At 48.9% G+C, this 27091-nt stretch overlaps 1 protein-coding gene across 7 annotated transcripts in view; it reads right to left on the reverse strand.

The window, feature by feature from the left end:
• SFMBT2 (Scm like with four mbt domains 2) overlaps positions 1–27091 on the reverse strand; it is a 209178-nt gene that overhangs the window by 147632 nt on the left and 34455 nt on the right. For 5 of the 7 annotated variants that reach the window (XR_012903105.1, XM_075925987.1, XM_075925989.1 and 2 more), the window contains exons 3-4: positions 10265–10359; positions 5179–5419 (exon numbers count right to left, since the gene is read on the reverse strand). Coding sequence is in view for 5 of the 7 variants with exons in the window: in XM_075925987.1 (XP_075782102.1) it covers positions 5179–5419; positions 10265–10359 (336 nt within the window). In the remaining 2 variants the exon portion in view is untranslated. The other 2 variants (XM_075925991.1, XM_075925993.1) reach the window with 2 other exon arrangements.

Raw genomic sequence — 27091 nt, forward strand, 5'->3', positions numbered from 1 at the left:
TCCTGGCCACTTCATTAAGGTGCCTAAATGGGAACTGAGCTCTTCGAAAAACTTGGCCTTTTATGTTCTTCTAAGATCAGGGTGAAGTTAAAAAAAAATAAAAGGTAATGGCCCCAGGACTTAACCCAATAGATAACGGGTAAAATTTCAAAACACTAAAGTGATTTAGGAGCCTGAGTCCTAAGTGACTTAGACACTTAGCAGCCTACAGTCCAACCACTTTTAACAAGACTTAGGCTCCTGAAGGCTAGCTCCACAAAGGCACCATGCCTCTTTTTCTTAGGTGCCTACCTAACTAATCTAAATGACCCTAGGTCCTCAGCCACGCTCTCATTTGCTAGCACCTAAAGTCCCTAGATGCCTAAATTTCCACCAATAAGGTGCCTGAGGTGCCTACGTTTCTGCCAGTGGATGTGTGCAAACCTGCCCATGTCCTGCTCTTGAGGAGCTGCTCAGCCCCCTAGTTCAATCTTCAGTCCTGACCGATTGGACATTCTCCACTCAGATCACTCCCAAGGCCTGATCTGACAAGGAATTTGTAAATGTCATGCTCAAGACAACTGGGGCTGCACAGAGCTGGGGTTTTGGGTGGCTGAATGGTTGATGTGAGTGTGATTCTCCCCAATAGCCTCACGGTGAGAAGAATTACATGGGAGACCCAGGTTTGCATCCTCACCATGACTTATTTGAAGCAGGAACTTGCTCCCAGTCTTGCACCTCCCAACTCAGTGTCCTGACGTCCAGCTTACTGGGTGTTCTGGGACTGTCTCTACATCTCTTCTGGCACCTAAGAACCTTTGAGAATATAGGTCCTAAGCCCACCCCTCTCCTTAGCGTTATCTCCTGGCTACTTGCTGACTTTGCAGAATCCTGTTCTTATAGAGAGCCGGGGCAGCAGGACATGTAAGAGTTAGGTGTTGAATCCCGTAGCACTGCAAAATAGCCACGTCCCATTGTACAGCTAACCCTAAGTTACTAATGCCCAGTTCCTCTAAAATATTTACATTTCTAAATTCCAAGGAAATAAGACTTTGCAACGTTGCTATTCAGCATCTGTGCATTAAAGTTTGTTTATTCAATGGAAACAAAAGTTTTCATTGCACTTTATCAAGCAAGCAGCCTGAATTCAGCACCTGCCCTGATTTACACCCTAAACAACCTCAATCATTTCCTGGCCCTGCAGAAAGTATAAAGGGGGTACATGACTAGAGACCTGTGAATCCACAGACATCTTCTTTATATCCATGGGTATCCACATCAGCACAGAATTTGGCCACCCAAGTTAAGCAGTGCATGCGAAACTAGCCAAGACCAGAAATAGATGCTAATGCTTCCTTGAAGAGCAAGTGCCTGCAGTTATAAAACAATCATTATTTTCTATTATAGCAGTCGATAAATCCTCTTACCCCTTAACCGTGGCATTTCATGATTTACATTTCAGCACTGTATATATTCTTGCAACATTGATTATAAGCCACATAATAAAAAGGAGGGGTTTTTTTAAAGCCACATAAAAAATTAGGAGACCAATAAAAATCTCGCTCCTTTCAAGTCAGCCTGATTGATTACTGCTTGGCTAACAAACCTTTCAATCACATTTGTGTTCCAGTATTGAGCTCTATTTTTGTTTTTATCAATCAATTCTTTTTTTATTCAAGGGGCACAGTCAGGTCAGATTGGGTCCAAAGAGGGCTACAAATCAGATCAGCCCTCTGAATGTGCTAGGAAATAGGCCAAATTCATCCTGAGCTCAAGGGTATGTCTACACTACAGCGCTAATTTGAACTAACTTAGTTCGAATTAGTTAATTCGAACTAAGCTAATTCGAACTAACGCGTCTAGAACTAAAAACTAGTTCGAATTAGCGTTTTGCTAATTCGAACTAGCATGTCCACATTAAGTGGACCCTGAATCGGGCTTAAGGATGGCTGGAAGCAGTGCCGGCAGGGCATCAGAAGAGGACTTAGAGCGTGGAGATGCTGTCTCAGGCTAGCTGAGGGCTGCGCTTAAAGGGACCGGACCCCCACCCCGGACAGACAGTTCTCAGGGGTGCCCCGCTTGCAAACCAGTGCTGGCTTGGAGTGCCCAGAGTGCCCACCCTGGGCACATCACAGCACTCAGCCATCAGACCGGCTGCACTTGCCACAGGCTGCCATCTGGGGAGAGGGGGCAATTGGGGGGCTGCAGGAGAGCTTCCACCCCCAGAAGCCTGCAGAGCCAGCCCAGTCCTCCCCATCGGGGGCTCGTACCCCATTCCTCCCTCACCTCCTTCCACTTACCCTTCCCTAGCCCCTCTTCTTGATGTACAAAATAAAGGACAATTGTGTTCAAAAATGGAATCTATCTTTATTGAACAAAACTGGGGGAGACTGGGAAAAGGAGGTGGGAGAGGGGAAGAGAGAGGCTGGGAGAGGGGAGGGCAACTACAATGATCAGGGGTTGGGAACAGGTCCCATATGAAGAGAGGCTAAAGAGACTGGGACTTTTCAGCTTAGAAAAGAGGAGACGGAGGGGGGACAGGATAGAGGTCTCTAAAAGCAGGAATGGGGTGGAGAGGGTGCATACAGAAAAGTTCTTCATTAGTTCCCATAAAGAAGGACTAGAGGACACCAAAGGAAAGGAATGGGTAGCAGGCTTCAAACTAGTAACAGAAAGTTCTCCTTCACAAAGCAAAGAGTCAACCTGTGGAACTCCTTGCTGCAGGAGGATGTGAAGGCTAGAACTGGAACAGAGCTTAAAGGGACGTGAGATCAAGTCATGGAGGTTGGGTCCATGGAGTGCTAATAGCCAGGGGGTAGGAGCGGTGTCCCTGCCCAAGGTTTGTGGAAGGCTGGAGTGGGATGGCACGAGACAAATGGCTTGGTCACTGTCTTTGGTCCATCCCCTCCAAGGTCCCCAGGGTTGGCCGCTGTTGGAAGACAGGCTACTGGGCTAGATGGAAATTTGGTCTGACCCAGGATGGCCATTGTAAGCTCAGGGCTCAGGGTCGGGGGTCTCAGTGGACCACCTTGATTTTCATGCACATCTGCTCCTGGGTGGCCAGGCTGGCAGCTCTCCTGCCCTAGACGGCCACTTTCCTGTGCCTAGTGCGGAGATCGTGAACAAAGTCCACGATGTCCGCACTAGCCCAGGCGGGTGCCCGCCTCTTGCGGTCCCGGGCAAGCTCCCGGGAGCCGCCAGCCTGGTCCCGGGAAGAGGAGGAGGGCTGGGGGGCATCGGGTGGCTGTCTCGAGCCGTGCCAGGTGCAGGGTCTGCTGGCTGGGTGCTGGCAGGCTTGCACCTGGCATGGGCACCGTAGCCAGCCCGTGCCCCTTTAAGGGGGCCGGGGCCGGGAGGGGGGCAATAGAGTTTCCCTGGTGTTGGCCAGAGGGGCCACCAGGGAAACCTGGGGAGGGCTACCCTCCCACTAGTTCAAATTAAGGGACTACACACCCCTTAATTCGAACTAGCTAGTTCGAACTAGGCTTAATCCTCGTAAAATGAGGATTACCTAGTTCGAACTAAGCGCTCCGCTAATTCGAATTAAGTTCGAACTAGCGGAGTGCTAGTGTAGTGCCTATGAAAGTTAGTTCGAACTAACATCCATTAGTTCGAACTAACTCTGTAGGGGTAGAGGAGTAACGGTAGTTCGAACTAGGAAGCCTAGTTCAAACTACCTAGTTCGTGCCCCGTGTAGCCGTGCTGCACGGGGTTCAAACAAGCGGGGTTTTAAAAATGGCGGCGTCCCGCTTATGCAAATGAAGCCCGGGAAATTCAAATCCCGGGCTTCATTTGCAAGTGCGGTATGCCTACATTACCCCGCTAGTTCGAACTAGCGGGGTAGTGTAGACATACTCTAGTGTAGACATACCCCAAGAGTGCAGAGCTCTCATTGAAGAGATGCTGCAGGTCAATTGGATGCCATATCTCACTCATAATAAATGCCCAACCCGCAAATAAGGCATCAGCTTTCTGAGTAGCCATTATAAATAGGAACCTTCATCCCACAATGACTGAGTGAACTGGAATGGTGCAGTGAACATAAATGGATGGGTGGTGAGAACAACGTATTCTGTCCAACTAGAGTAGATGGGTAGCTGTTTCCATGGAAGCAACTATAGCCTACGGGCTGTTGCAGAACACTATGCACTCTCCATGAAAGAGCATGGCCAACCTATGTCATAGAGCCACTGGCCATGCTTACTACTTTCCTTACAATACTGTTGCCTTGGACCACTGTTCACATATACTGTTCTCCACAAGCAGGGAATATGGAGTTCCACTGAGTCAAATGTCTCACCTGCACAGACAAATCACAGCCATCATGGGTCAGAATCTTGCGATCTCCACAGCCAGGGAGGTGGAGTAACCTCTTAGGCCAGGTCTACACTTACCCTAAGATTGATGCTCCAGAGATTGATTTTCCAGGGTTCGATTTAGGGGGTCTAGTAAGGACCGGATAAATCGACCACTGATGGTGCCTCCATCAACCCTGGCACTCCACAGGGTCGCAAGGAGTAAGGGGAGTCAATGGGAGAGTTTCTCCCAGAAGAAATTCCTCAGCAAAAATTCAATAAGTACAACTCCAGCTACCCTATTCTTGTAACTGGAACTGAGTATCTTAGGTCGACTTTCTCACGTAGCGTAGACCTGGTCTTAATGGAGAAAGCCCAGATTTTGCTGTCCTTACTCACTCAATGTTCCCATTGCCCTGAAAGATTTCTGATCTTTCCAACGCAAAGCCTGTCAGGATTGTAACATGGCGACAAAGGGCCTGAAAGGTTTTGTAGAATGAGGGCCAAATTCTGACCTCAGTTACTGCAGTCCCCATGCAGGCTGAGTGTAAGTGAGATCAGAATTTGTACTTGCTAGAAGTACAAAGCACATTTTTCCCAACAGGGTACAGTGGTTTTGTGATATAGGGACAAATTCCCTTCCTCACACTTTCACCTACAAAACTGTTATATTTATTATTATTACAATTGGTTGAACAATCCCTTTCCAAAGATCTGATCCCACAAGTTCTTGGCAAGCAGGATCCAACAGTGAAGCCTAGGGGCCAACATCTCACTCAGTATAAAGTGACTTCAGTAGAGGTGCATAGGTTAACAACAGTTGAGGACCTGGATCAGGTTAATTGCAGGCTTGGAATCCAACCCTTTACTAGACCATGACCCCGCCAGAAAACACAGAACTCACCATCTGGAGGCATCAGCACCTTGTTATTCTGTGTACACCAGCCCACTGGATGAAGGTCGGCTGTCATCACATCACACCAGAAATCTGCCCTGCGATCCTCTCCATAGCCACAATAACGTAGCAATAAGAGCTGCCCACAAGTTGTAATGATTGTAGCCACCCAGTAGGTGTCCGGACTGTTCTTGTTGGCCACTTCCAACTTCATCCCTGGCTGGAAACTGCTCTGAAGGCTGATTTCAACCTTGCAAAATTAGAAACAGGGATTATTTTTTCCAAATAACAGAAAGAAAATAAGGCACGCTCTCCCACAGCTAGCAGTCTTATGAGTTGCATTATCCTCTACACAGGCTGAGGCGCACCTTTCGCACACAAAGAATTGGAAAGAAACGTTTTCGCCACAGACACACTTCTGCTGCTCAACACAGACAAGCAACTGGAGACATTCTCTCCTTTGTTCCAGTGCCCATGGCTGATTTCAGACCCACGCCAGGAAACTGAGATAGCCTCCTTCACAGACAAATTGCCACTCTCAGGAAATAAACTGTTAGTGTCCACACACAGTGGCTGATCTTCCTGAGCTACCTTAGACAAGGCATTTTCATCTTGTTCAGGGTCACTTTCACAAGCTTCACTACCCAGCAATTCTCCAGCCACACAAACAATTAGGGTTTCAAACTGACCATCAACTTCAATCTGCTTCAGAGAAACATTTTCCTGGTCATGGAGTTCTTTCTGTGCTCGATTGCATTCCAGATTCACTTCCTAGACATTAAGCAGGCATTCAGAAACCTCATTCCCAGACACACGGCTTTCCTGCCCAGGAAAACAGCCTCCTTAGGCAAACATCTAGAGAAACCTTTCCTGGGAAAGTCATTGCCCCTGTAGGCAAAGGTTTAGGATTATTTCTTTCCTACACTTCATTCGGGACAGTAACTTGACTGAACAAAGCTTTAGTATCATTCCCAATCCAAAGATACCCAGAGGCAATAACTTCCTTACGCCAGCTATAGCTTCATGTTTAGCACCATTGCATCCAAGGTGAATCCTAGCTAAAGGCCCACTCGCAGTAAACTCATTAGAACATAAAAATGGCCATACTGGGTCAGCCCAAAGGTCCATCAAGCCCAGTATCCTATCTTCCGACTGTGGCCAATGCTGATGCCCCAGAGGGAGCGAGCAGAACAGGTAATCATCAGGTGATCCCTCTCCTGTCATCCATTTCCAGTCTCTGACAAAAAGAGGGTGGGGACACCATTCCTACTCATCCTGGCTAATAGCCATGGATTGACCTAACCTCTATGAATGTATCGAGTTCTTTTTTGAATCTTGTTAAAGTCCTGGTCTTCACAACATCCTCTGGCAAGGAGTTCCACAGGTTGACTGTGTGCTGTGTGAAGAAAAACTTCCTTTTGTTTGTTTTAAACCTGCTACGTATTAAATTCATTTGGTGACCCCTAGTTCTTATGTTACAATTACAATATTCTCACACTGATTTTGTAGGTAATCTTCCTCTCTGACAAGATCTGCTTGAACAAGAGTGATGTTAGAGGCTGTAATTTGCCCTCAACTGCTTTTATCATTGGCTCTTACACTCTCCATGAATTTTCCATTACTGCTCCCATACCTAGCCTTCATCTGATCCCACAGGAACAGCATTCACATAAAAGGTGGTAGCACTGGGGTAAAATTGATCTCACACAGACAACTGCACTGTCACACCCACCCACTTCATGTGAAGAGTTACATTCACGCTTGCTTTAGGGCTGGGTTATGACATTACCCTCATTAAACATATCTGCCCTATTACTATCAGACCACATACCAGCACTGTTATCAAGTGGACTTCCAGGGGAATACAGACTTCTGTTCTTCCCTTTCTTTCTCAATCTGGAGTTTAAATTCGGCAACTTGCTCCATCTTGCTTGGAAGCCTCAGTAAGTCTCAGTTCATACTCAAGATGAAGTTTCTTCAATGTCTCCCGCACTCTAATTGCTTCTGCAGTATCTCGTCCGCAACAAAGATCTCAGTTCTTGATTGGGAGTTTTCTTCTTAAAGGTAATTCCTTTTTTAAAGCACTAATCTTCCAGGGATCTTTTACTAAGACCCTCATATCATTGCTGACTCGCTGCAACTGCTCTTTAACCAACCAAACTCTTCCCCACATTCAAATTTTGAAGAGCGTGGGGTTCTGATCGACAGTTAACTGACCTGGTTCTGTGGATCCTAGCACAAATAGGCCACTGTCATATAACAGGCTTCGGGAGCACTGCTGAGAAGATCAAATCAGGGCAAATTGCTTAAAGACACAGCTACTTACAGCCTGGGACTGGCGGTCCTCCTCTATAAGTCATCAACCAGTCACACAGAGCACTTTCATTTGCCACACTGGCCAGCAAAAAATCACACAAGCAATCAATCCCCTAGACACTCCAGCTTCTCCTCTACCACAGCCAGCACCACTCCTTACACAGGTGAGAGGTTATGCAAACCAATCCCACCAAATCTGAACAGGTTCTTCCGATCCCAAAGGACCAGCCACATTCCTAGGTCAATTTACACCTCAGATCTTATCCAAAAGAGCACACAGCGCCAATCCTTTGGAATCTAAAATCTAAAGGTCTATTCATAAAAGAAAGCAAGCCATTGAAACTAAAATTGTTAAAGGAAACGAACTGCATATATCAATTACAAAGTTCCTCATGCAGACTTCTAGCAGAGATGGAATAATCTGCTTTCTTATAAGTCTCTGGAATACATACTTTGTCAGGATGGGTCACCAGGCCTTCTGGGCCGGAGTGAAGACAAACGGAGGAACTTCTAGGGCTCTTTTTATAACCGTGCTCATGTGGCGGGAGTTCCATTGTTCTTGCTGTGTGAAAGTACCTCCCAAGGTGGAGTTTGTCACATAAGCAAGTCTCTCCTGTTCATGCACAACTCCGTCCTTAGCTGCCATGGCTTACCTGCTGGACTGAACGTTCACAGCAAAGTTCCTCACATGTGGATTGGCACCACTAAAGGTCCGTTGTCAGTGAAGTACTGCTATTCACTAGACTGGCCATCCTTTCACAATAGGTGGGTGAAGCCTGTTGATTATCTCCCAGAAGCAAACATTTGAAATACAAGTACAGAGCCAACACCCACAACTTCAAATACAAAGATGATTCATGCATCTGAGCAGCATAAACAGAATTAGCAAATTGTCAGCTGTCTATAGACACTTCACGTGGCTCACTTTGTACCAGACTTGGTGCAAACACATAACCGTGATTGGCAACAATATTTTGCGTGTTCATAGCAGAATACAATAACATCACAGGGAGTTGCAATTGCGAAGGACGAGGCAGGGCCCCTAGGTCGCTCAAGTCAGTGCCGCAGACGGCTCTGAAGACGGGGCTTGAAAACACCAGCTGGAGCCAGTGTACCAAGCACAGTGTGGGAATGAGTGAGATGCTCATTCAGAGAGCTGTTGTGCTCTGAACCAACTATAGTTTCACATCTTGGATGGAGAATGATCATAATCCAGCCAAGCAGTTGGAGAGCGTGGATCACTGAGGCAAAGTTGGAATTGGATTGGTGGGGCCACAATTTCTGTGCATCATGTAGGTGGAATTGGGAGCATTTTGAAACCATGACTCTTCGAGTTTTCAGAGGCCAAGTAGACACGCACACTGACAATTCTCCAAAGAGCATGTTTCTCCCCTCCAAAATTGATTCATTGTTTCAAGGGATCAGATTCATCCAACAGCCAGCCTCTTCCAGGGCCCTGTACAGGGAGCTGGGAGATGGTGCAGTATGTATCTAAGGAGAAGATGTAGTAGCAGCACTGGTTCCATCTGTGTTCAATGGGATGGGGTGAGACAGGAATGCTGTGGGGCTCCATAGGTGAATGCTCCAGACATAGAGGAACAGATACCCTCACAGCTCAGGGAATGGCCCAGGAGGGGCAGCTGAACTCACCTCCGAGCAAGCCCACCATGACTGTGAGGTGGGATGGCCCAATTTTATAGTCGACTAAGAGTCTATGGCAAAGTCTAGCAATAAAGAACATGAGCATTCAGCCTTATCCATAGCCAAGAAGAGACCATCCCTCTGTTCCACATCCTGACCTGCAGCCTGCGTGGGAGGGCTCCTGGATATTGGCAGCATCTAGGATGCCTGGAGCTTCCCAGTTAGTTTGCTTAAGGAACTAGAGGTTAGCTAAAGGGTAGCAGCAGCCCGAGTGGTTGGTCACATCAAGCGATGGTTTCTTAAGCACTGGATGCATTATGATGTGCTCTGGGCCAGCAATCGTTTTCCTTTCTCAAAGGAAGTGCCAACAATCCCACTCAGTGGCGAGTCTCAACACCCTTCCACAAGCCAAGAAAGGCAGGGAGTCAGAGCTGCAGCCGGTGGGTGTTTTACCTCAATACTTCCGGAATTCTGTTGGGTGAACAAACCCACTTCACAGGAGGGAAGGTATCCTGCCCCCAGGCCTATGTCAATGGTATGGCTTCAGGCATCCCAAGAGGCCATCTCCACTCCCAGAGAGTTTCTCTGAAATGAAGGTGACACTTGTTTTGGCGCTGAAAAGAGGCATTGCATGTTACCCAGGCAATTCAGCACTGGCAGGCTTCTCAGAAGAAGCCTGTTTTAAGGAGGATTTTGAGAGAACAATCTGAGCTCAGTTTCTGCGTGGTGGGGTGGCATGAAAGAAAGGACAGGGAGCGAGGAGACAGGAGAAGCAAACGATGCAGGATGGGGGGGAAGGAGGAAATGAGAGCTGAATGTAGGCCAGAGGAAAGCTGTATGGAGCCTGGAGAAGACATAAGGATGAGAACTTGAATGTGAAGTAGAGTGAGAAACAAGTGGACCCAAAGAAAGGCATGAGAACAAGCATTGAGCAGGAAAAGGAAGAGGATTTTAGAAGGAGAAGGAAAAGATTCCAGCATTTTGGATTGGGAGGAAGAAATCTGAGAAGCAGAGAGAAAAGTTTGGTATTGTTTCCCCAAGAGCCGTCAGCCATGTCTTTACATTTTCCAGGATGATCCTCTCCAATCAGAATGCAAAGAGGGAAGGGGACAGAACTTTCTCAAGGCAAACTACGTACGTGTCTGAACGAGGTGTGGGGAGCAGCACTTGCTCCCGTTTCTTCCAAGTACTCATCCCAGTTAAAGTCGGTTTCCTCCGCGCTGGAACCGTCGTCTGGTGAAAAGAAAAAAAAAAGCAATATAAAATTACAACGTGTCTACTGCAGGCAATAAATGGTGTCAGCCAAGAGCGGGAAATTGGCAGACAGTAAAACCTCCACACACGGATTAAAAAAAACAGGTTTAATAGTTGTGCTTAGCTTGGATTCCTTGGATTGTACTGCGTTTCCAGGACATTATGTGGTGTGTTTGTATTAACAGTTCTGCCTCCAGTGATTCAAGGGCTCTGCTTTTGTAGTCCGTTGGGTATCTGAACAGAACCCATTGTACACTACAGTGCAAGAGAGCACTCACTATTTCACTTTGACTTTTCACTTCTCATTCACCAGTCATCCTGAATACACATTGTGCGGTACAGTGGATAAATGTGGCAAACTAATAATAAAGTCTGTGTTCCAAAGCAACCTAAGCCAGATCCTTAGCTGCTGTAAGTTACGGTACTGCCACTCAAACCAACAGAGGAATAGAGATTTACATCACCTTATGGTCTGCCCCTCTATTGTGAATAGTGCCAATGTGCAACACTGCCTTTTGCTGGATGGAATCAGACCTACTCAACTGTGTATCGTATGCCTTATAAGGCTAACAGCTTGGAGAATAGCCTCTTTTATTTAATTTAATTAGTAGGAAGCTGAACTTTGAAAGCAGGAGTCCTGCTGTGGCTGGGAAGAGACAGACGATGGAATCTAGGTGTTGTTTCCCATTAGAACTACTTATATTTTTCTGCTTTTCTATAACAACTTCCCTGTGAAGACCTCAAAACGCTGTGGGTATGTCTAGACTGCATCCCTCTGTCGGCAGAGGGATGCAGATTAGGCAGGTCGACATTGCAAATGAGGCAGGGATTTAAATATCCCGTGACTAATTTGCATAAAAATGGCTGCCGCGTTTTGCCAACTCAGCACTTTGTCCGCAAAAAGCAGCAGTCTAGAGGGGGATCTGTCGAAAAAGCAAGTCTTTTTCGACAGATCCCTTATGCCTCCTGCAAGGACGTTTACAAGATCTGTCGAAAAAGGCTTGCTTTCTCGACAGTTCCCCCTCTAGACTGCCACTTTTTGCCGACAAAGTCTGAGTCGGCAAAACATGGTGGCCATTTTTATGCAAATAGGCACAGGATATTTAAATCCCTGCCTCATTTGCAACGTCAACCTGCCTAATCGGCATCCCTCTGCCGACAGAGGGATGCAGTCTAGACATACCCTGTATGAACAATGAATTGATTCTCAAAAGACCCTGTGAGAGATGTAATGCCACTGCCATGTTACAGATGGGGAAACTGAGGCACAGACCATTTTTTGTGTCTAGCCTGAGTTCACACAGAAAATCATTGGCAGATTTAAGAAAAGAACCTAGATCTTCTGACTCTCAGAGCTCTGTAAATTAACCCTAGACTATACTTCCTCCCACAGCTAAAGATCCATAATTATTTACAGTTTTTGCTATGTCTGCACAGCACCTAGCACGAAGGCACTAAGGTCTCCAAGTGCTGCTGAAATACAAACAACTCTTCTTTCACTTACAGAAAGTCAGCCAAATAGGATCGCTTTTATTTTACTTTAAAATAATGTTCCCAGACAATCTTGGATGAACAACTCAGAGCAAATATTTATAGTCTAATAGTGAGGCCCAGCAATATGCATTTATCAGGCAAACTCTGAGAGACCCTTTCTGACCAAAGCATTCATCAGGATGCTAATGATGAAATTAACCTGACCCAAGGCAAGAAACCTTCCCAGATGGTTTTATGAAGAAAACAGCAGTTAATTTATTGCAATTTTTGTACAGGTCTCCCATTTTCAAGACTCACAAGTTAGATCATGTAACACGACTCTCTCATTATTAAAAGGAAAAGGAACAGCTTATATTTGCTGCCAATGTAGCCAGAGACTGGTTTGGGGGGAAAACAAAATGACAGCAGAGCTGGGTTTTCTAAACATAGCCTGCATGGGAAAGGGGCTCTGAGAACAAACTCTCCTTGCTGTCAAACACACTATCGCTTCTTTTCAATGTTAGAACATAAGAACATAAGAACGGCCGTACTGGGTCAGACCAAAGGTCCATCTAGCCCAATATCCTGTCTGCCGACAGCGGCCAACACCAGGTGCCCCAGAGAGGGTAGACCGAAGATTTGTCTCCTGCCATCCCTCTCCAGCCTCTGACAAACAAAGGCCAAGGACACCATTTTATCCCCTGGCTAATAGCCTTTTATGGACCTAACCTCCATGAAATTATCTAGCTTCTCTTTAAACTCTATTATAGTCCTAGCCTTCACAGCCTCCTCTGGCAAGGAGTTCCACAGGTTGACTACATGCTGTGTGAAGAAGAAAATGTTGGATTCTGAAGACCAAGAGACTGATTTTTCCCCTCACCTGCACTGCTTTAACCTGGTGTAGCTACCCCAGCCGAAGAGATTTCTGATTGCAGGTGGCCCTTCAATCTAGCAGAAGAGGCACGAATGGCCAGAAGCTAGACAAATTCAGACAAAAAAGTAAAGTGCACACTTTTTTTCCACACTGGAGGTTAACGGAGCATTGGAACAACTTATCCAAGAACACAGGGAATCTCCATCACTCAAAACTGGATGTCTAAAAGAGATATTATAGACACAACACATGTGATGGTCTGGAGGCAGAGATGACCAGGTGAAATTCCACCACATCACCTGTACAATGTAGGAAGTCAGGCTGGGATGGTGCCATTGGTCTCTACTAGCCTTAAGATCTATGGGTATGTCTACACAGCAAAGTTATTTCGAAATAACTTTACTAGCGTCTACACAGCTGAACCGCTATTTCAAAATTAATTCAAAATAGCGGAGCGCTTATTTCGAATTTGGTAAACCTCATTCTACGAGGAATAACGCCAAATTCGAAATAGCTATTTTGAAATAAGTGCTGTGTACACACTTATTTCTAAATAGGGGGCCTCCAGCCTTCCCAGGGTGCCCTGGTGGCCACTCCAGCCTCAACCAAGAACACTCCTCTCTCTCCCCACACCCCGGAGCCCTTAAAGGGGTAGACTCTGGCCACAGTGCCTGTGCCAGCTCCAAGCCTGCTAGCCCAGAGCCAGCAGTCACTGCCCCTGACGCAGTGGCTCCAAAACATGAGCCGGCAAGCCACTGGCAGCCAGCCCTCTATCACTCCCCAGGAGCAGTCTGCCAGCTCCCAGGAGCCTGCCAGGGCCCGGAGAAGGCGGGCGCTTTCCTAGTCCAGGGTGGAGATCATGGACCTTATTCAGGTTTGGGGGGGGATGCCCCCAACGTCCATGATATCCACACTAAACGGAGGAATGCGGCCATCTATGGCAGGATAGCTGCCAGCCTGGCCACCAAAGTCCTCATGCGAGACCAGGAGAAGGTTTGCATGAAAATCAAGTTGGTCCAGCAAGACTCCCAACCCTGAGCCCTGAGCTTGCCCTCCCCCTTCTTCCCCTTTTTTCCCCCTTCCAGCTCCCTCCTCCCAGGTTTCCCTCTCCCCTCTCCCACTCTTTCTCCTCCCCTCTCCCGCCTGTTTCTCCAGTCTCACCAGAGTTTCATTCCGCTCCCCCCCCCCCCCGAGTTTTGTTAAATAAATAGAGTTTGTGTTCATGAAAATACATGTATTTTATTTGATATCAGGAAGGGGAGTTAGAGAGGGGTAAGTGGAAGGATGTGAGGGAGGAATGAGGCACAAAGACCCCAGTGGGGCAGACCAGGGTGGAAGCTCTCCCACAGGGCCTCCTGGACACTGACAGCCCCCCCCAATGGACTCCCAGATGGTAGCCTGCAGAAAGTTCAGCCCGGCTCACAGCAACGCATCCAAGAGAAGCACCAGAGTGCCATGGGGCAGCTTTAGCTCCATGTTGCCAAGTGCTATGGTGTCCCGAGTGAGGGCAACCAGAGCAAGCAGAAACAAAATGCTTTGCTGTCCCTCATCGAGGTGGGCAAGCAAGCAGGGAAACCTGAGAACTGGCTGTCCAGGCGGGATCCCTTTAAGCACAGGCCTCAGATAGCCTCAGGCAGCAGCCACACAAAGTAACTCCTGACCTGATGCCCTTCCGGACCTGGTTCCAGACGGCCTTAAATGCGATTCAGCATCCACTCAGTGTGGACATGCTATTTTGAAATAGCAAACAGCTATTTCGAAATGCATTTTGTGTGTAGACGCGTTATTTCAAAATAAGCCCTATGATCATGTTTACACAAACATTTGCTGCAGGGCAAGCTGGGCTATAAATCTACAGTGCTCAAGGTCACACATGTTGGTGACAGAGCCAGGAATTTAACCCAGCTCTCCTGTAACCTAGACCTCCCTAGATTGAACTAATCGGGCGCTGTTTGCATTCTGTAGTGAGATGGGTGCAGCACAGTGAAACACACAAAAAAGTCTTTTAAAAAACCAAAAATGAAAAAGGGTGTGAGTTGGATAGCTGCTGGGAGGACCAGGCAACCTAGAAGTTAAGGTATATCTGCACAGCAGGGCTTAACTTGAAATAAGCTATGCAAATTGAGCTATATCAATTGCATAGCTTATTTCAAAATAGCTTATTTCGAAATTGGGAGCATCTATACAGCACTTATTTCGAAATAGAGCACTCGTCCTCCGACTTCCTTTACTCCTCATACAATGTGGGTTACAGGAGTAGGAGTAAGAAGTCCTCCAGCTTGACAGTATTTCAACATGATGTCAAAATAAATGCCTGCTCTGTAGACGCAGACTAAGTTATTTTGAAATAATGTTGGTGTATAGACGTACCCTTATTGAGCTAGAACTCTGACCACTTGCCTCTATCAGGGTAGTAGAGGGTCTTGGTTCTTGACCCTAAGCCAAGAATCTTCTGGCCTTCATGTAAATAGAGGCAACAGCTCTAGTGGAGCTGTGGTAGAGAAACTCAGGTCCTTCTTTGCCACCAGATCCAAGCCCAGAGTCCTGTGGGAAGCAACACCAGCGAAGTCCTCCCTGGAGAGTCTAAGACCAGGTCCACACTATGGGGGGAAGGTCAGCATAAAGTACGTAATTCCAGCTACATAAAAAACGTAACTGGAGTCAACGTACCATAAGACGAGCTTCGGCGCTGTCCTCACAGAGGGAAGTCGATGGGAGACACACGCCCATGGGCTTCCCGTACTCCTCGCGAAGAGTAGGAGTACCAGCACCAAGAGTGGCGCCCTCCGTATTTGATTTACCAGGCCTTTACTAGTGGAGAGGTGAAGATATAGTCAGAATCTGCTGTCCTGGGCCACTTCCTACCTGTAGATCCCTTCAGTTTGGGGCTCAGCCCCTATAATCCAAACAACCCATTGCTTTAGAAAACAAAAGGTGCCAAAGGGGCAGAGCGCTGCTGGAGCTGCTGGTTCTCAAGGCCAGGGAAGGCTCTGACTGTGGGCCGCGCCTGCTCCATGGTCCTCTCTCAGGCGTAGTCTTCCCACAGAAGGATTTCTCCCTCCTGCAGCCTGGGCTCCTGCCCTTCATTTCACCTGCTCCTCCAGCTGGAGCAGGCTTAGCTGGCCCAGAAACTGGGGGGGCTAACTGTGCTCAGTATTGTCTTTTATGCCCCTTGGGAGCCAGACTGGGTTTGTATAGCCCACCCCATGGAGATGGAGGGCCTCCGCAGCATCCGTCCTGCTGCAGAGCCCTTAGGCCTTCACTCCTGGTTGTTCCATTTCATTCCGACACAGCACTAGGCTGATTTCTCCACAGACTTTATCAGGCTGTGATTGTTAGCTGTCTGTAAAATACCATCAGGGAATCCATTTATCATGGCCTCAGTGTCTTGCCTTCTGACAGCAGCTGGGGTAGGAGCCCCAGATGGAATGAACAAAACAGACAATCGCCCAGCAATCCATCCCCTGCTGCTCGCTCCCAGCCTCTGGCAAACAGAGACTAGGGCCCGATCCCTGCCCACGATTGTATAGCTCTCAGTCACATCCTCCCTGGCTACGTCTAGACTGCACGCCTTTTTCGACAGAGGCTTTGTCGACAGATACTGTCGAAAAAGAGCATCTAGACTACAACTAGTTCTGTCAAAAAAGCAAGCCGCTTTTTTGAAAGAGAGTGTAGATGCTCTCCTTCGAAAAAGTACAGTTTGCAGGCAATAGCACCTTTTTTCAAGAGTGCTTTCGAAAAAAGGCGTTATTCCTTGTAAAACGAGGTTTACCGCCGTCAACAAAACTGCCGCATTCTGTCGACTTATTGTCAGAACGCAGCAGTAGTGTAGACGCAGGTATAGTTCTGTTGACAAAAGGTAACTTTTGTTGACAAAACCCTGTAGTCTAGACACACCCCGTTAGTCTTCTCTTTTCCAGGCTGAAAAGTCCCAGTTGTATTGCTCTCTCTTCATATGGAAGCTGTTCCACACACCCAATCGCTTTTGTGGCCCTTTTCTAAACCTTTCCAAACTAATATAGCTTTTTTGAGATGGGGCAACCAATATCTATGCACTGAATTCAAGATGGGGTGTACCATGGATTTATACACAGGCAACATGATATTTCCTGTCTTGTTTTCTATCCCCTTTTAACGATTCCCAACATTCTGTTCTCTTTTTTGACTGTCGCTGCACATTGAGTGGGTGTTTTCAGAGAGCTACCTACAATGACTCCAAGATCTCTCTCTTGAGTGGTAGCAGCTAATTCAGACCCCCATCATCTTATAAGTATAGTTAGGTTTATGTTTTCCAATTAGGAATGTGAACAGTTAACCAGTTAACCAGCACTTACCGGTTATGGTTAACTAGCGGGGGCTGGAGCAGCCCCCCACTCGACGCAGGCAGGGGGCTGCTCCAGCCATGTGAGGGCCTGAGCAGGCAGAGAATTCTCCAGCCCACCCAGAGCAGCCCCCGCCTATGGTGGTGGTAGGATGCCCTAGCCCAATTGGACTGGAACAACCCTCCCACCCACCCCCCATTTAATCAATTAACTGTTTAAACATTACGTTTATCCCATTGACAGATTAAACAGGATTTTACATTCCTATTTCCAATACGCTTTACCTTTCATTTATCAACATGAAATTTCATCTGCCATTTTGTTGCCAGTCACCCCGTTTTGTGAGATCCCTTTGTAGCTCTCTGTATTCTGCTCAGACTTAAAAGCTCTGTCTGGAGTTCCAATCCGAAAACAGAAAACTGAGGGAAGGATGTGCCAGCCTTTCAGGCACTAGTTTAGGAACTGAGGGTACGTCTACACTACAGCGCTAGTTCGAACTAACTTAGTTCGAATTAGTTAATTCGAACTAAGCTAATTCGAACTAACGCGTCTAGAACTAAAAACTAGTTCGAATTAGCATTTTGCTAATTCGAACTAGCAAGTCCACATTGAGTGGACTCTGAACAGGGCTTAAGGATGGCCGGAAGCAGTGCCGGCAGGGCATCACAGGAGGACTTAGAGCGTGGAGATGCTGTCTCACGCTAGCCGAGGGTTGCGCTTAAAGGGTCCCGACCCCCACCCCGGACAGACAGTTCTCAGGGGTGCCCCGCTTGCAAAGAAGTTCTGGCTTGGAGTGCCCGGAGTACCCACACTGGGCACATCACACCACTCGGCCATCAGCCCGGCTGCACTTGCCGCAGGCTGCCATCTGGGGAGAGGGGGCAATCGGGGGGCTGCAGGAGAGCTTCCACCCCCAGAAGCCCGCAGAGCCAGCCCAGTCCTCCCCATCGGGGGCTCGTACCCCATTCCTCCCTCACCTCCTTCCACTTACCCTTCCCTAGCCCCCCTTCTTATTGATGTGCAAAATAAAGATAACGTTTCTTCCAACATTGACTCTGTCTTTATTGAACAAAACTGGGGGAGACTGGGAAAAGGCGGTGGGAGAGGGGAAGAGAAAGGCTGGGAGAGGGGAGGGCAACTAATATGATCAGGGGTTGGGAACAGGTCCCAGATGAAGAGAGGCTACAGAGACTGGGACTGTTCAGCTTAGAAAAGAGGAGATGGAGCGGGGACAGGATAGAGGTCTCTAAAAGCAGGGGTTGGGTGGAGAGGGTGCATTCAGAAAAGTTCTTCCTGAGTTCCCATAAAGAAGGACTAGAGGACACCAAAGGAAAGGAATGGGTAGCAGGCTTCAAACTAGTAAGGGAAAGTTGTTGTTCACAAAGCAAATAGTTAACCTGCAGAACTCCTTGCTGCAGGAGGCTGTGAAGGCTACAACTAGAACAGAGTTTAAAGGGAAGTGAGATCAAGTCATGGAGGTTGGGTCCATGGAGTAGTCTTAGCCAGGGGTAGGAGTGGTGTCCCTGCCCAAAGTTTGTGGAAGGCTGGAGAGGGATGGCACGAGACAAATGGCTTGGTCACTGTCTTTGGTCCATCCCCTCCAGGGTCCCTAGGGTTGGGCCGCTGTTGGCAGACAGGCTACTGGGCTAGATGGACCTTTGGTCTGACCCAGGACGGCCATTGTAAGCTCAGGGCTCAGGGTCGGGGGTCTCACTGGACCCCCTTGATTTTCATGCACACCTGCTCCTGGGTGGCCAGGCTGGCAGCTCTCCTGCCCTAGACGGCCACTTTCCTGTGCCTAGTGCGGAGATCATGGACGAGGTCCACAATGTCCGCACTAGCCCAGGAAGGTGCCCGCCTCTTGCGGTCCAGGGCAAGCTCCCGGGAGCCGCCAGCCTGGTCCCGGGAAGAGGGGGTGGGCTGGGGGACATCGGGTGGGTGGCTCTGTGCCGTGCCAGGTGCAGGGTCTGCTAGCTGGGTGCTGGCAGGCTTGCACCTGGCACGGCACCGTAGCCAGCCCGTGCCCCTTTAAGGGCTCCGGGGCCGGGAGGGGGGCATAGAGTTTCCCTGGTGTTGGCCAGAGTGGCCACCAGGGAAACCTGGGGAGGGCTAGCCTCCCACTAGTTCGAATTAAGGGGCTACACACCCCTTAATTCAAACTAGCTAGTTCGAACTAGGCTTAATCCTCGTAAAATGAGGTTTACCTAGTTAGAACTAAGTGCTCCGCTAGTTCGATTCAAATTCGAACTAGTGGAGCGCTAGTGTAGCGCCTATTAAAGTTAGTTCGAACTAACGTCCGTTAGTTCGAACTAACTTTGTAGTGTAGACATACCCTGAGAGACCTTGCTTCAAGCCCCTCCTCTGCCAGACTTCTTGTGTGACCTTGGAAAAGTCACTGGGCCTCAGTTCCTCATCTGTAGCATGGGCTAGCAGTACGTCACAAGGGTGTCGCGAGGACAGATGCATTAAAGGTAATGAGGCATTCAGACCCTATGGTGATCGGAGCCATGTGCGTACTTTAGTTAGACAGATAACCCGGTTCCTCATCTGTAAAGTGATCTGAACTTAATCGTTTGTGATGATTTTGGGTATGATATCCAGTGAGCACTCAGAAGCCAGATTGACTGGTGAGAAGAGACAGCACTTTGATTATCTCCAGAAGCACTGAGCTGAAACTGACTGTTCAGGTTTCTGGAAATCACTAGTTCAGCTCAGAGAATTTAACACACATATCATTTAGTACCTCCCTTCCTGTAATCTGCTACCTATCCTTACAAGAACAAGGCAGGGCAGGTGATATTTCTGTGCATTGCATAGGCTTTCTGTGTACATACTTAAGAACAGTGGTTCTATATCAGGACTCCTTGCTACATTCCTCCCCTCTATTCCAGTCCCAACTAGGACTGCAATAGTGTAGTCAATTAACTGATTAATCGATAAGCAAAAGCTTAAAGGTTAATGCCACAGACTGCACACATTTCCCTCCCCTGCCCCACCCACCAGTAAACTTTTTTAGTAGGCCGGCCAGCAGTCCAGTCAGTCCTGGCTCGTGCCAGGTCTGGGACCTACCGCTGCTGCGGCTCTGCATTTAAAGGGTATTAGGAGACAAGCGGGCATGCTGCCTGGCTCAGTTCCAGCTCACACTGAGTCTGGAAGCTCAGCAGCCCCCCACCCATACTGGACTGGGACTGCTACCACCCCACGCTGCTGCCTCTGCATCAGAAGCAACAGCGCTGGGAAACAGGCAGTCAGTCAATGAGGGGAGCTGGTGTTTAAACTGGCTCCCCTTGTGGACCAGCTCCCGCCTGGCATCCCACACTGCTGCCTCTGATACAGAGGCAGCAGTGCAGGGTGGCAGGAGGCTCCTCCGGAGTGGGGCCAGAGCACACTGGCTGCCAGCCAGGGACTATAGAATAGTCAAGTAACCAATAAGAATTCACGAGGCTAACCAACTATTCAATTAACCAATATTTAACATGCCTGGTCCCAACTAGCCAGGATCTTCCTGACCCCACCATGACCGTAACCTCCGCATGAGCAATACAGGAAGGGCAGCGTGATCATGACCCCCTGTCATCAGTTCACATCGCCACAGTTGAAAACAGTGCGTCAGAATCCCACACAATTCACTGATTAGCGATGATGTGTACAACCACAACAACAGGGCCCACGGTTGCTCGACACTTCAATCAGCCTGACCCAGCTCAGTATGGGTGTTTGGAACTTCACAACAGCCACAAGCTGAGAAATAAAACTTCTGTTGAGTCCAAGAGCAGCTCCACAATGCAAATGTATTAGGTATATTCACCTGCCCAGCGCTCACCACTTGACTCTTCTCTACCTCTCTCTGCTCTACCTCCGGTCCCATCTAGCCCCTTCATCAATCACTGCCAACACCTCCCGTTTAGTAAAATGGGAAGGGCAGCTAAATCACTGCCCCCTTGCTAACAGCACACTGTAAACTTTCCCAGCAATGTGTACTTAACAAGCTGTGCTGCCTTCCCCATGGTTGCAGTTCTGGGAAATCCCTTTAGCGCAAGCAGGGATAGCAATGAACTCCTGTCCCCAGAGCCTTCCTCCCTCTGAGCATGCGGGATTTCTCAGGGGCAAAGCAAGAGGACATAGTGAGAGCTGCTTCTTAAACTCTTGGCAGCTCATCACTGAAAGCTGATTTCTCTGATGTCTGCGCCAGTGTTTCTCAAAATGCGAGGCCTGTTTCTCCCCAAGAGAGACTGAGGCAAGGGCAGAGAACGAGAGCAAAACAAGACTGTTTTTCCTCTCCTTTCTGGAGTGTTGTCACAACAGACTCAGCTAAAAGCAGGGTCAGTGACTGCGGGAGGATTGGAAATACTTATCGTAAAGCCTGCTTGCTCCACAGGAAAGGATCCAACAGAGAAGAATCATACAAATGTAGAGCCTGAGCAATCATCTAGTCCATTCTCCCACTGAGGCTGTACAAATGAACCTACACCATCCTTGATCAGTGTTTGTCCAATCTTTTCTTACAACCTCCGGTTCTGGGGATTCCACACCTACTCTTGGCGAACAACTTCAGTGCTTAACCATCTTGGGTACGTCTACACTACAACGTTAATTCGAACTAACTTAGTTCGAATTAGCTAATTCGAACTAAGCTAATTCGAACTAACGGATCCAGACTACAAAACTAGTTCGAATTAGCGTTTTGCTAATTCGAACTAGCATGTCCACATTAAGTGGACCCTGAACCAGGTTTAAGGATGGCCGGAAGCAGTGCCGGCAGGGCATCAGAGGAGGACTTAGAGCGTGGAGCTGCTGTCTCAGGCTAGCCGAGGGCTGTGCTTAAAGGGTCCCGACCCCCACCCCGGACACACAGTTCTCAGGGGTGCCCCGCTTGCAAAGCAGTCCTGGCTTGGATTGCCCAGAGTACCCACTCTGGGCACATCACAGCACTTGGCCATCAGACCGGCTGCACTTGCCGCAGGCTGCCATCTGGGGAGAGGGGGCAATTGGGGGGCTGCAGGAAAGCTTCCACCCCAAAAGCCCGCAGAGCCAGCCCAGTCCTCCCCATCGGGGGCGCGTACCCCATTCCTCCCTTACCTCCTTCCACTTACCCTTCCCTAGCCCCTCTTCTTGATGTACAAAATAAAGGACAATTGTGTTCAAAAATTGAATCTGTCTTTATTGAACAAAACTCGGGGAGACTGGGAAAAAGAGGTGGGAGAGGGGAAGAGAGAGGCTGGGAGAGGGGAGGGCAACTAAAATGATGAGGGGTTGGGAACAGGTCCCATATGAAGAAAGGCTAAAGAGACTGGGACTTTTCAGCTTAGAAAAGAGGAGACGGAGGGGGGACAGGATAGAGGTCTCTAAAAGCATGAGTGGGGTGGAGAGGGTGCATACAGAAAAGTTCTTCATTAGTTCCCATAAAGAAGGACTAGAGGACACCAAAGGAAAGGAATGGGTAGCAGGCTTCAAACTAGTAACAGAAAGTTCTTCTTCACAAAGCAAAGAGTCAACCTGTGGAACTCCTTGCTGCAGGAGGCTGTGAAGGCTCGAACTGGAACAGAGTTTAAAGGGAAGTGAGATCAAGTCATGGAGGCTGGGTATTAGCCAGGGGGTAGGAGTGGTGTCTCTGCCCAAGGTTTGTGGAAGGCTGGAGAGGGATGGCACGAGACAAATGGCTTGGTCACTGTCTTCGATCCATCCCCTCCAGGGTCTCTAGGGTTGGCCACTGTCGGCAGACAGGCTACTGGGCTAGATGGACCTTTGGTCTGACCCAGGACGGCCATTGTAAGCTCAGGGCTCAGGGTAGGGGGTCTCAGTGGACCCCCTTGATTCTCTTGCACACCTGCTCCTGAGTGGCCAGGCTGGCAGCTCTCCTGTTCTAGACGGCCACTTTCCTGTGCCTAGTGCAGAGATCGTGGACGAGGTCCACAATGTCTGCACTAGCCCAGGCGGGTGCCCGTCTCTTGCGGTCCCGGGCAAGCTCCTGGGAGTCGCCAGCCTGGTCCCGGGAAGAGGGGGAGGGCTGGGGGACATCGGGTGGGTGGCTCGATCTGTGCCAGGTGCAGGGTCTGCTGGCTGGGTGCTGGCAGGCTTGCACCTGGCATGGGCACTGTAGCCAGCCTGTGCCCCTTTAAGGGGTCCGGGGCTGGGAGGGGGGCAGAAGAGTTTCCCTGGTGTTGGCTAGAGTGGCCACCAGGGAAACCTGGGGAGGGCTAGCCTCCCACTAGTTCGAATTAAGGGGCTACACACCCCTTAATTCGAACTAGCTAGTTCGAACTAGGCTTAATCCTCATAAAATGAGGTTTTCCTAGTTCGAACTAAGCGCTCCGTTAGTTCGAATTAAAGTCGAACTAATGGAGCGCTAGTGTAGCGCCTATGAAAGTTAGTTCGAACTAACGTCCGTTAGTTCGAACTAACGTTGTAGTGTAGACATACCCTAAGACCCATATCCTCTGCAGAGTGGGCATCGGAAGCAGGGAGACACATAACACGTACTGAAGAGTGGGAATATAAACCTCTTCTGAGCAGAAGCACATCCCAAATCGCTGAGGCCTGCAGCACTTCAGATCTCAAACAAGCCGCCACATACGCAACCACCACTAACTTAGCCAAAACTGGAGACCACCAGAGTGATAAACATGAGAGTGAGTTACAGAGCCAGACTCTATACATGGAGACAGGACTCTCAGTTTCTAAGGACTGGGTGTGCTACCCAACGGACAATGCTTGTGCTGCCGCAACCTATGTTCTGTGAATAAGCCGAGAACGTCTGTTTCTGGGGCTAATGGCCTGGCGCCCTTCATGATGAACCATTAATTCTCTTCCCTTTACAAGGTATCAGATGAGATTTTCTGGGTCATGGAAAAGAGGCAGGAAGCAGAAAGACCCCTGGGTGACAAATCTATTCAGTTCAGATGTCACTGCCCATTTACTGGGGCCTTGGATTCCTTTCCTGCCATGAAAGCTAAGGAGGTGAAATACCAAAAAAGCCCCCCCAAAGCAAGGGCCTCATTATCAGCTTTTTAAGAGCAGGGGAAAATCCTGCTGCTGACAGAAGTAGAAAAATGACTGAAGTAAGCAAATGGTTGATGGTCAGGAGGCAGAAATCTTGAGTGACAGAATTCCTAGGGTGCTGTGAATGAGATCAGGGACAGCCTGAAAAGAGGCAAAGGGAGGACCAAAGAAACCACTGGAGGGGAGCAACAGGTTGAATTTGAAACTCAAGGCAAAGCAGTTTGAAACTGTTTAGTAGCCCTCCAAGACTTCAGGGGCCCAATCCTGCCAGATACCCAGAACCACCTGCAAGGTGCTGTGCCATGCCCGGAGCTCACAGCATCACGCCTGTAGAATCTTATTCTCCAGGGTGCTGTATACCCTCTACTAGAGGCAGTGAAGGGGAATAGCCCCTGGCAGACTGAAACTCTCCATGAGCTTATCTTTGAAGCAAGCTTTGTAGTAGAAGCCAGATGTGTTGGAGATGATATGCAAAGATGTGTGAGCTGGATGAGTTCAAAATCTAGTGAAGTCACCCACCCACTGCAACATCAATGCTGAGAAAACAGTGAGGCTTTCACTTTTAAACACAGGGTGGCTGTAGAAAAAAAAGGCTTTCACGGTTTTTTTCAGGTGGGATTAAAAATATAAAGCTCTGATTAGCAATTCTGTTTGAGTTCCTTTCAAATATAATGCATAGCTGTCCATTCTTCCCTTCAAGAGCTTTATTGGGAAGGTGAACAACAGAACACCAACAGCGGTCTGAAAGAAGAGAACCAATTAGTCCTGAAAACATGCCAAAGGGGATTTTAAAAGCATTCACCACTGGCCTATTCTCAAAGCCAATGGGATTTTAATCACTGACTTTTTCTTCGTGCAATGCACAATCAACCTGTGGAACTCCTTGCCAGAGGATGTTGTGAAGACCAGGACTTTAACAGGGTTCAAAAAAGAACTAGATAAATTCATGGAGGTTAGGTCCATCAATGGCTATTAGCCAGGATTGGTAAAAATGGTGTTTCTGTTTGCCATAGACTGGATATGGGTGATAGGAGAGGGATCATATAAAGATTACCTGTTCTGTTCAATTTTTCTGGAGCATCTGGCATTGGCCATTGTTGGAAGACAGAATACTGGGCTAGATGGACTTTTGGTCTGACCCAGTACGGCCATTCTTACGTTCTTATGTATGGGATCAATGGTTAAATGTCCTTTGGCTTCAATGAAAAAAGATTTAGGCCAATGCTGAGCCTGTCAGAAAACCCTCCTATAATTCTTACAGTGTACAGCTGTGGTGCAAAACCTAAGGCCCGGGGACTGAATCTGCCCCTACCCTATGGGGATGGAGCACCAGCTCCCTGCTGTGGGGAGAGGGAGCCCGGGGTATCACAGGCTGGAGTCAGACTAGCTGCGGCCGAACCCAACTCACGGGCTCCACCTGGTGGGGGAAGGAAGCGACTTTGCGTGCTGCCACTCCCCTTTCCAGGGAAACGGCAGTGCAGCAAAGCGCTGCCTAGAGGCTTTTCCCCCAACACTCTGATTGGCTATAATCACAGCCAATGGGAGCAGCAGGAAGCAGTGCCTGGGAGTGACAGGGATCTCAGAGCCATGTGCATCCCCGGGGAGCTGCGCCAGGTAAGCGCCCCCTCCTGCCCAGATCTCCCAGCCCACTCTTGCAACCTACCTCCCACCTAGCCCTCCCACCCCCAGCCTGCTCCTGCATCCCTTCCTACCCAGACTCCCACCGCCACCATGCTCCTTTCACCCCCTCCTGCCTAGACCTCCCACCCTCAGCCTGCTCCTGCACCCTCCACCCTCCCAGACCCACCAACCCAAAAAAGGTTCCCCATCTCCAAGAGCAGCCATGGGGAATGGTCATTTTATTCTCCAAGAGCGCAAGGGGAGTACGGAACCATTAAACAACGGCAGACAGATCTGCAGATTTTTGGCACCCAACGCCCGTGACAAGAAGCCTCAAGGTTCTCAGTGGAAGCTACCGGGACGCTGGTAGTTAGGTGGAACTGACGTGGTCCACAGGCCGCATGCTGGAGGTCTGCATACAGCTGAGATGCATTCGTCCCTGTCCCTGAGGCTGTAGTCACGGAGTCCGAGCTCACTTTGCCAAGCTTTATGAAAGATACACACTCAGTTTAATTCTCCGTAAGTCAGGCTAAGAGTACGTCACACGGGTCAGAAAAGTCATGGATTCTGTGACTTCCAGAAACCGCCGTGGCATTTTCTGCTTCAGCTCCAGGGCAGCAGGTCTGGAGCTGTAAACCAGCACGGGGTCCTGGAGCTCCAAGCCCTCCCCCCAGGCTGGGGGGCAGGTGAGCTGAAGCTCCAAGCCACCGCAGACAGCAGGGGCCCCACAGCTCTTAGTTGCTATGGAGGGACACCGAGCTTCCAGGCGCTGTGGACGTAAGGGCCCCTCGCAGCCGCTAGCCCCAGAGCTCCCAGCAGCAGTGAGGGGACCATGCAGTCCCCAGCTGAGGCAGGACCTCGGATCACCAAGCTGCCAAAGGCAACAGAGGGTCGCCTGGAATAGACAGCCATAGCAGCTGGTGCTCCCACTCCCACCCCTCCAGTGGCAGGTCTCAGGTTCTCATAGAATCATAGAATACTAGGACTAGAAGGGACCTCGAGAGGTCATCGAGTCCAGTCCCCTGCCCTCCTGGCAGGACCAAGTACTGTCTAGACCAGTGTTTCGCAACCTTTTTTTGCTCAAGACCCCCTTCTGAGCCTCATCATCATACGCCTGGCAGTTAAGTTTGGGTGGCCCCCTGAGAAACTTACTGTGGACCCCTACTGTTCCGTTTTTTTCCATGTGGTCCCCTAGAAGTAAGGCGTGGCCCCCTGGGGAGCCGTATGGCCCACATTGAGAACCACTGGTCTAGACGATCCCTGATAGACATTTATCTAACCTACTCTTAACTATCTCCAGAGATGGAGATTCCACAACCTCCCTGGGCAATTTATTCCAGTGTTTGACCACCCTGACAGTTAGGAACTTTTTCCTAATGTCCAACCTAAACCTCCCTTGCTGCAGTTTAAGCCCATTGCTTCT

Source organism: Pelodiscus sinensis, chromosome 1 (assembly GCF_049634645.1).
Source record: "Pelodiscus sinensis isolate JC-2024 chromosome 1, ASM4963464v1, whole genome shotgun sequence".
In the NCBI taxonomy this organism is placed as follows: Eukaryota; Metazoa; Chordata; order Testudines; family Trionychidae; genus Pelodiscus; species Pelodiscus sinensis.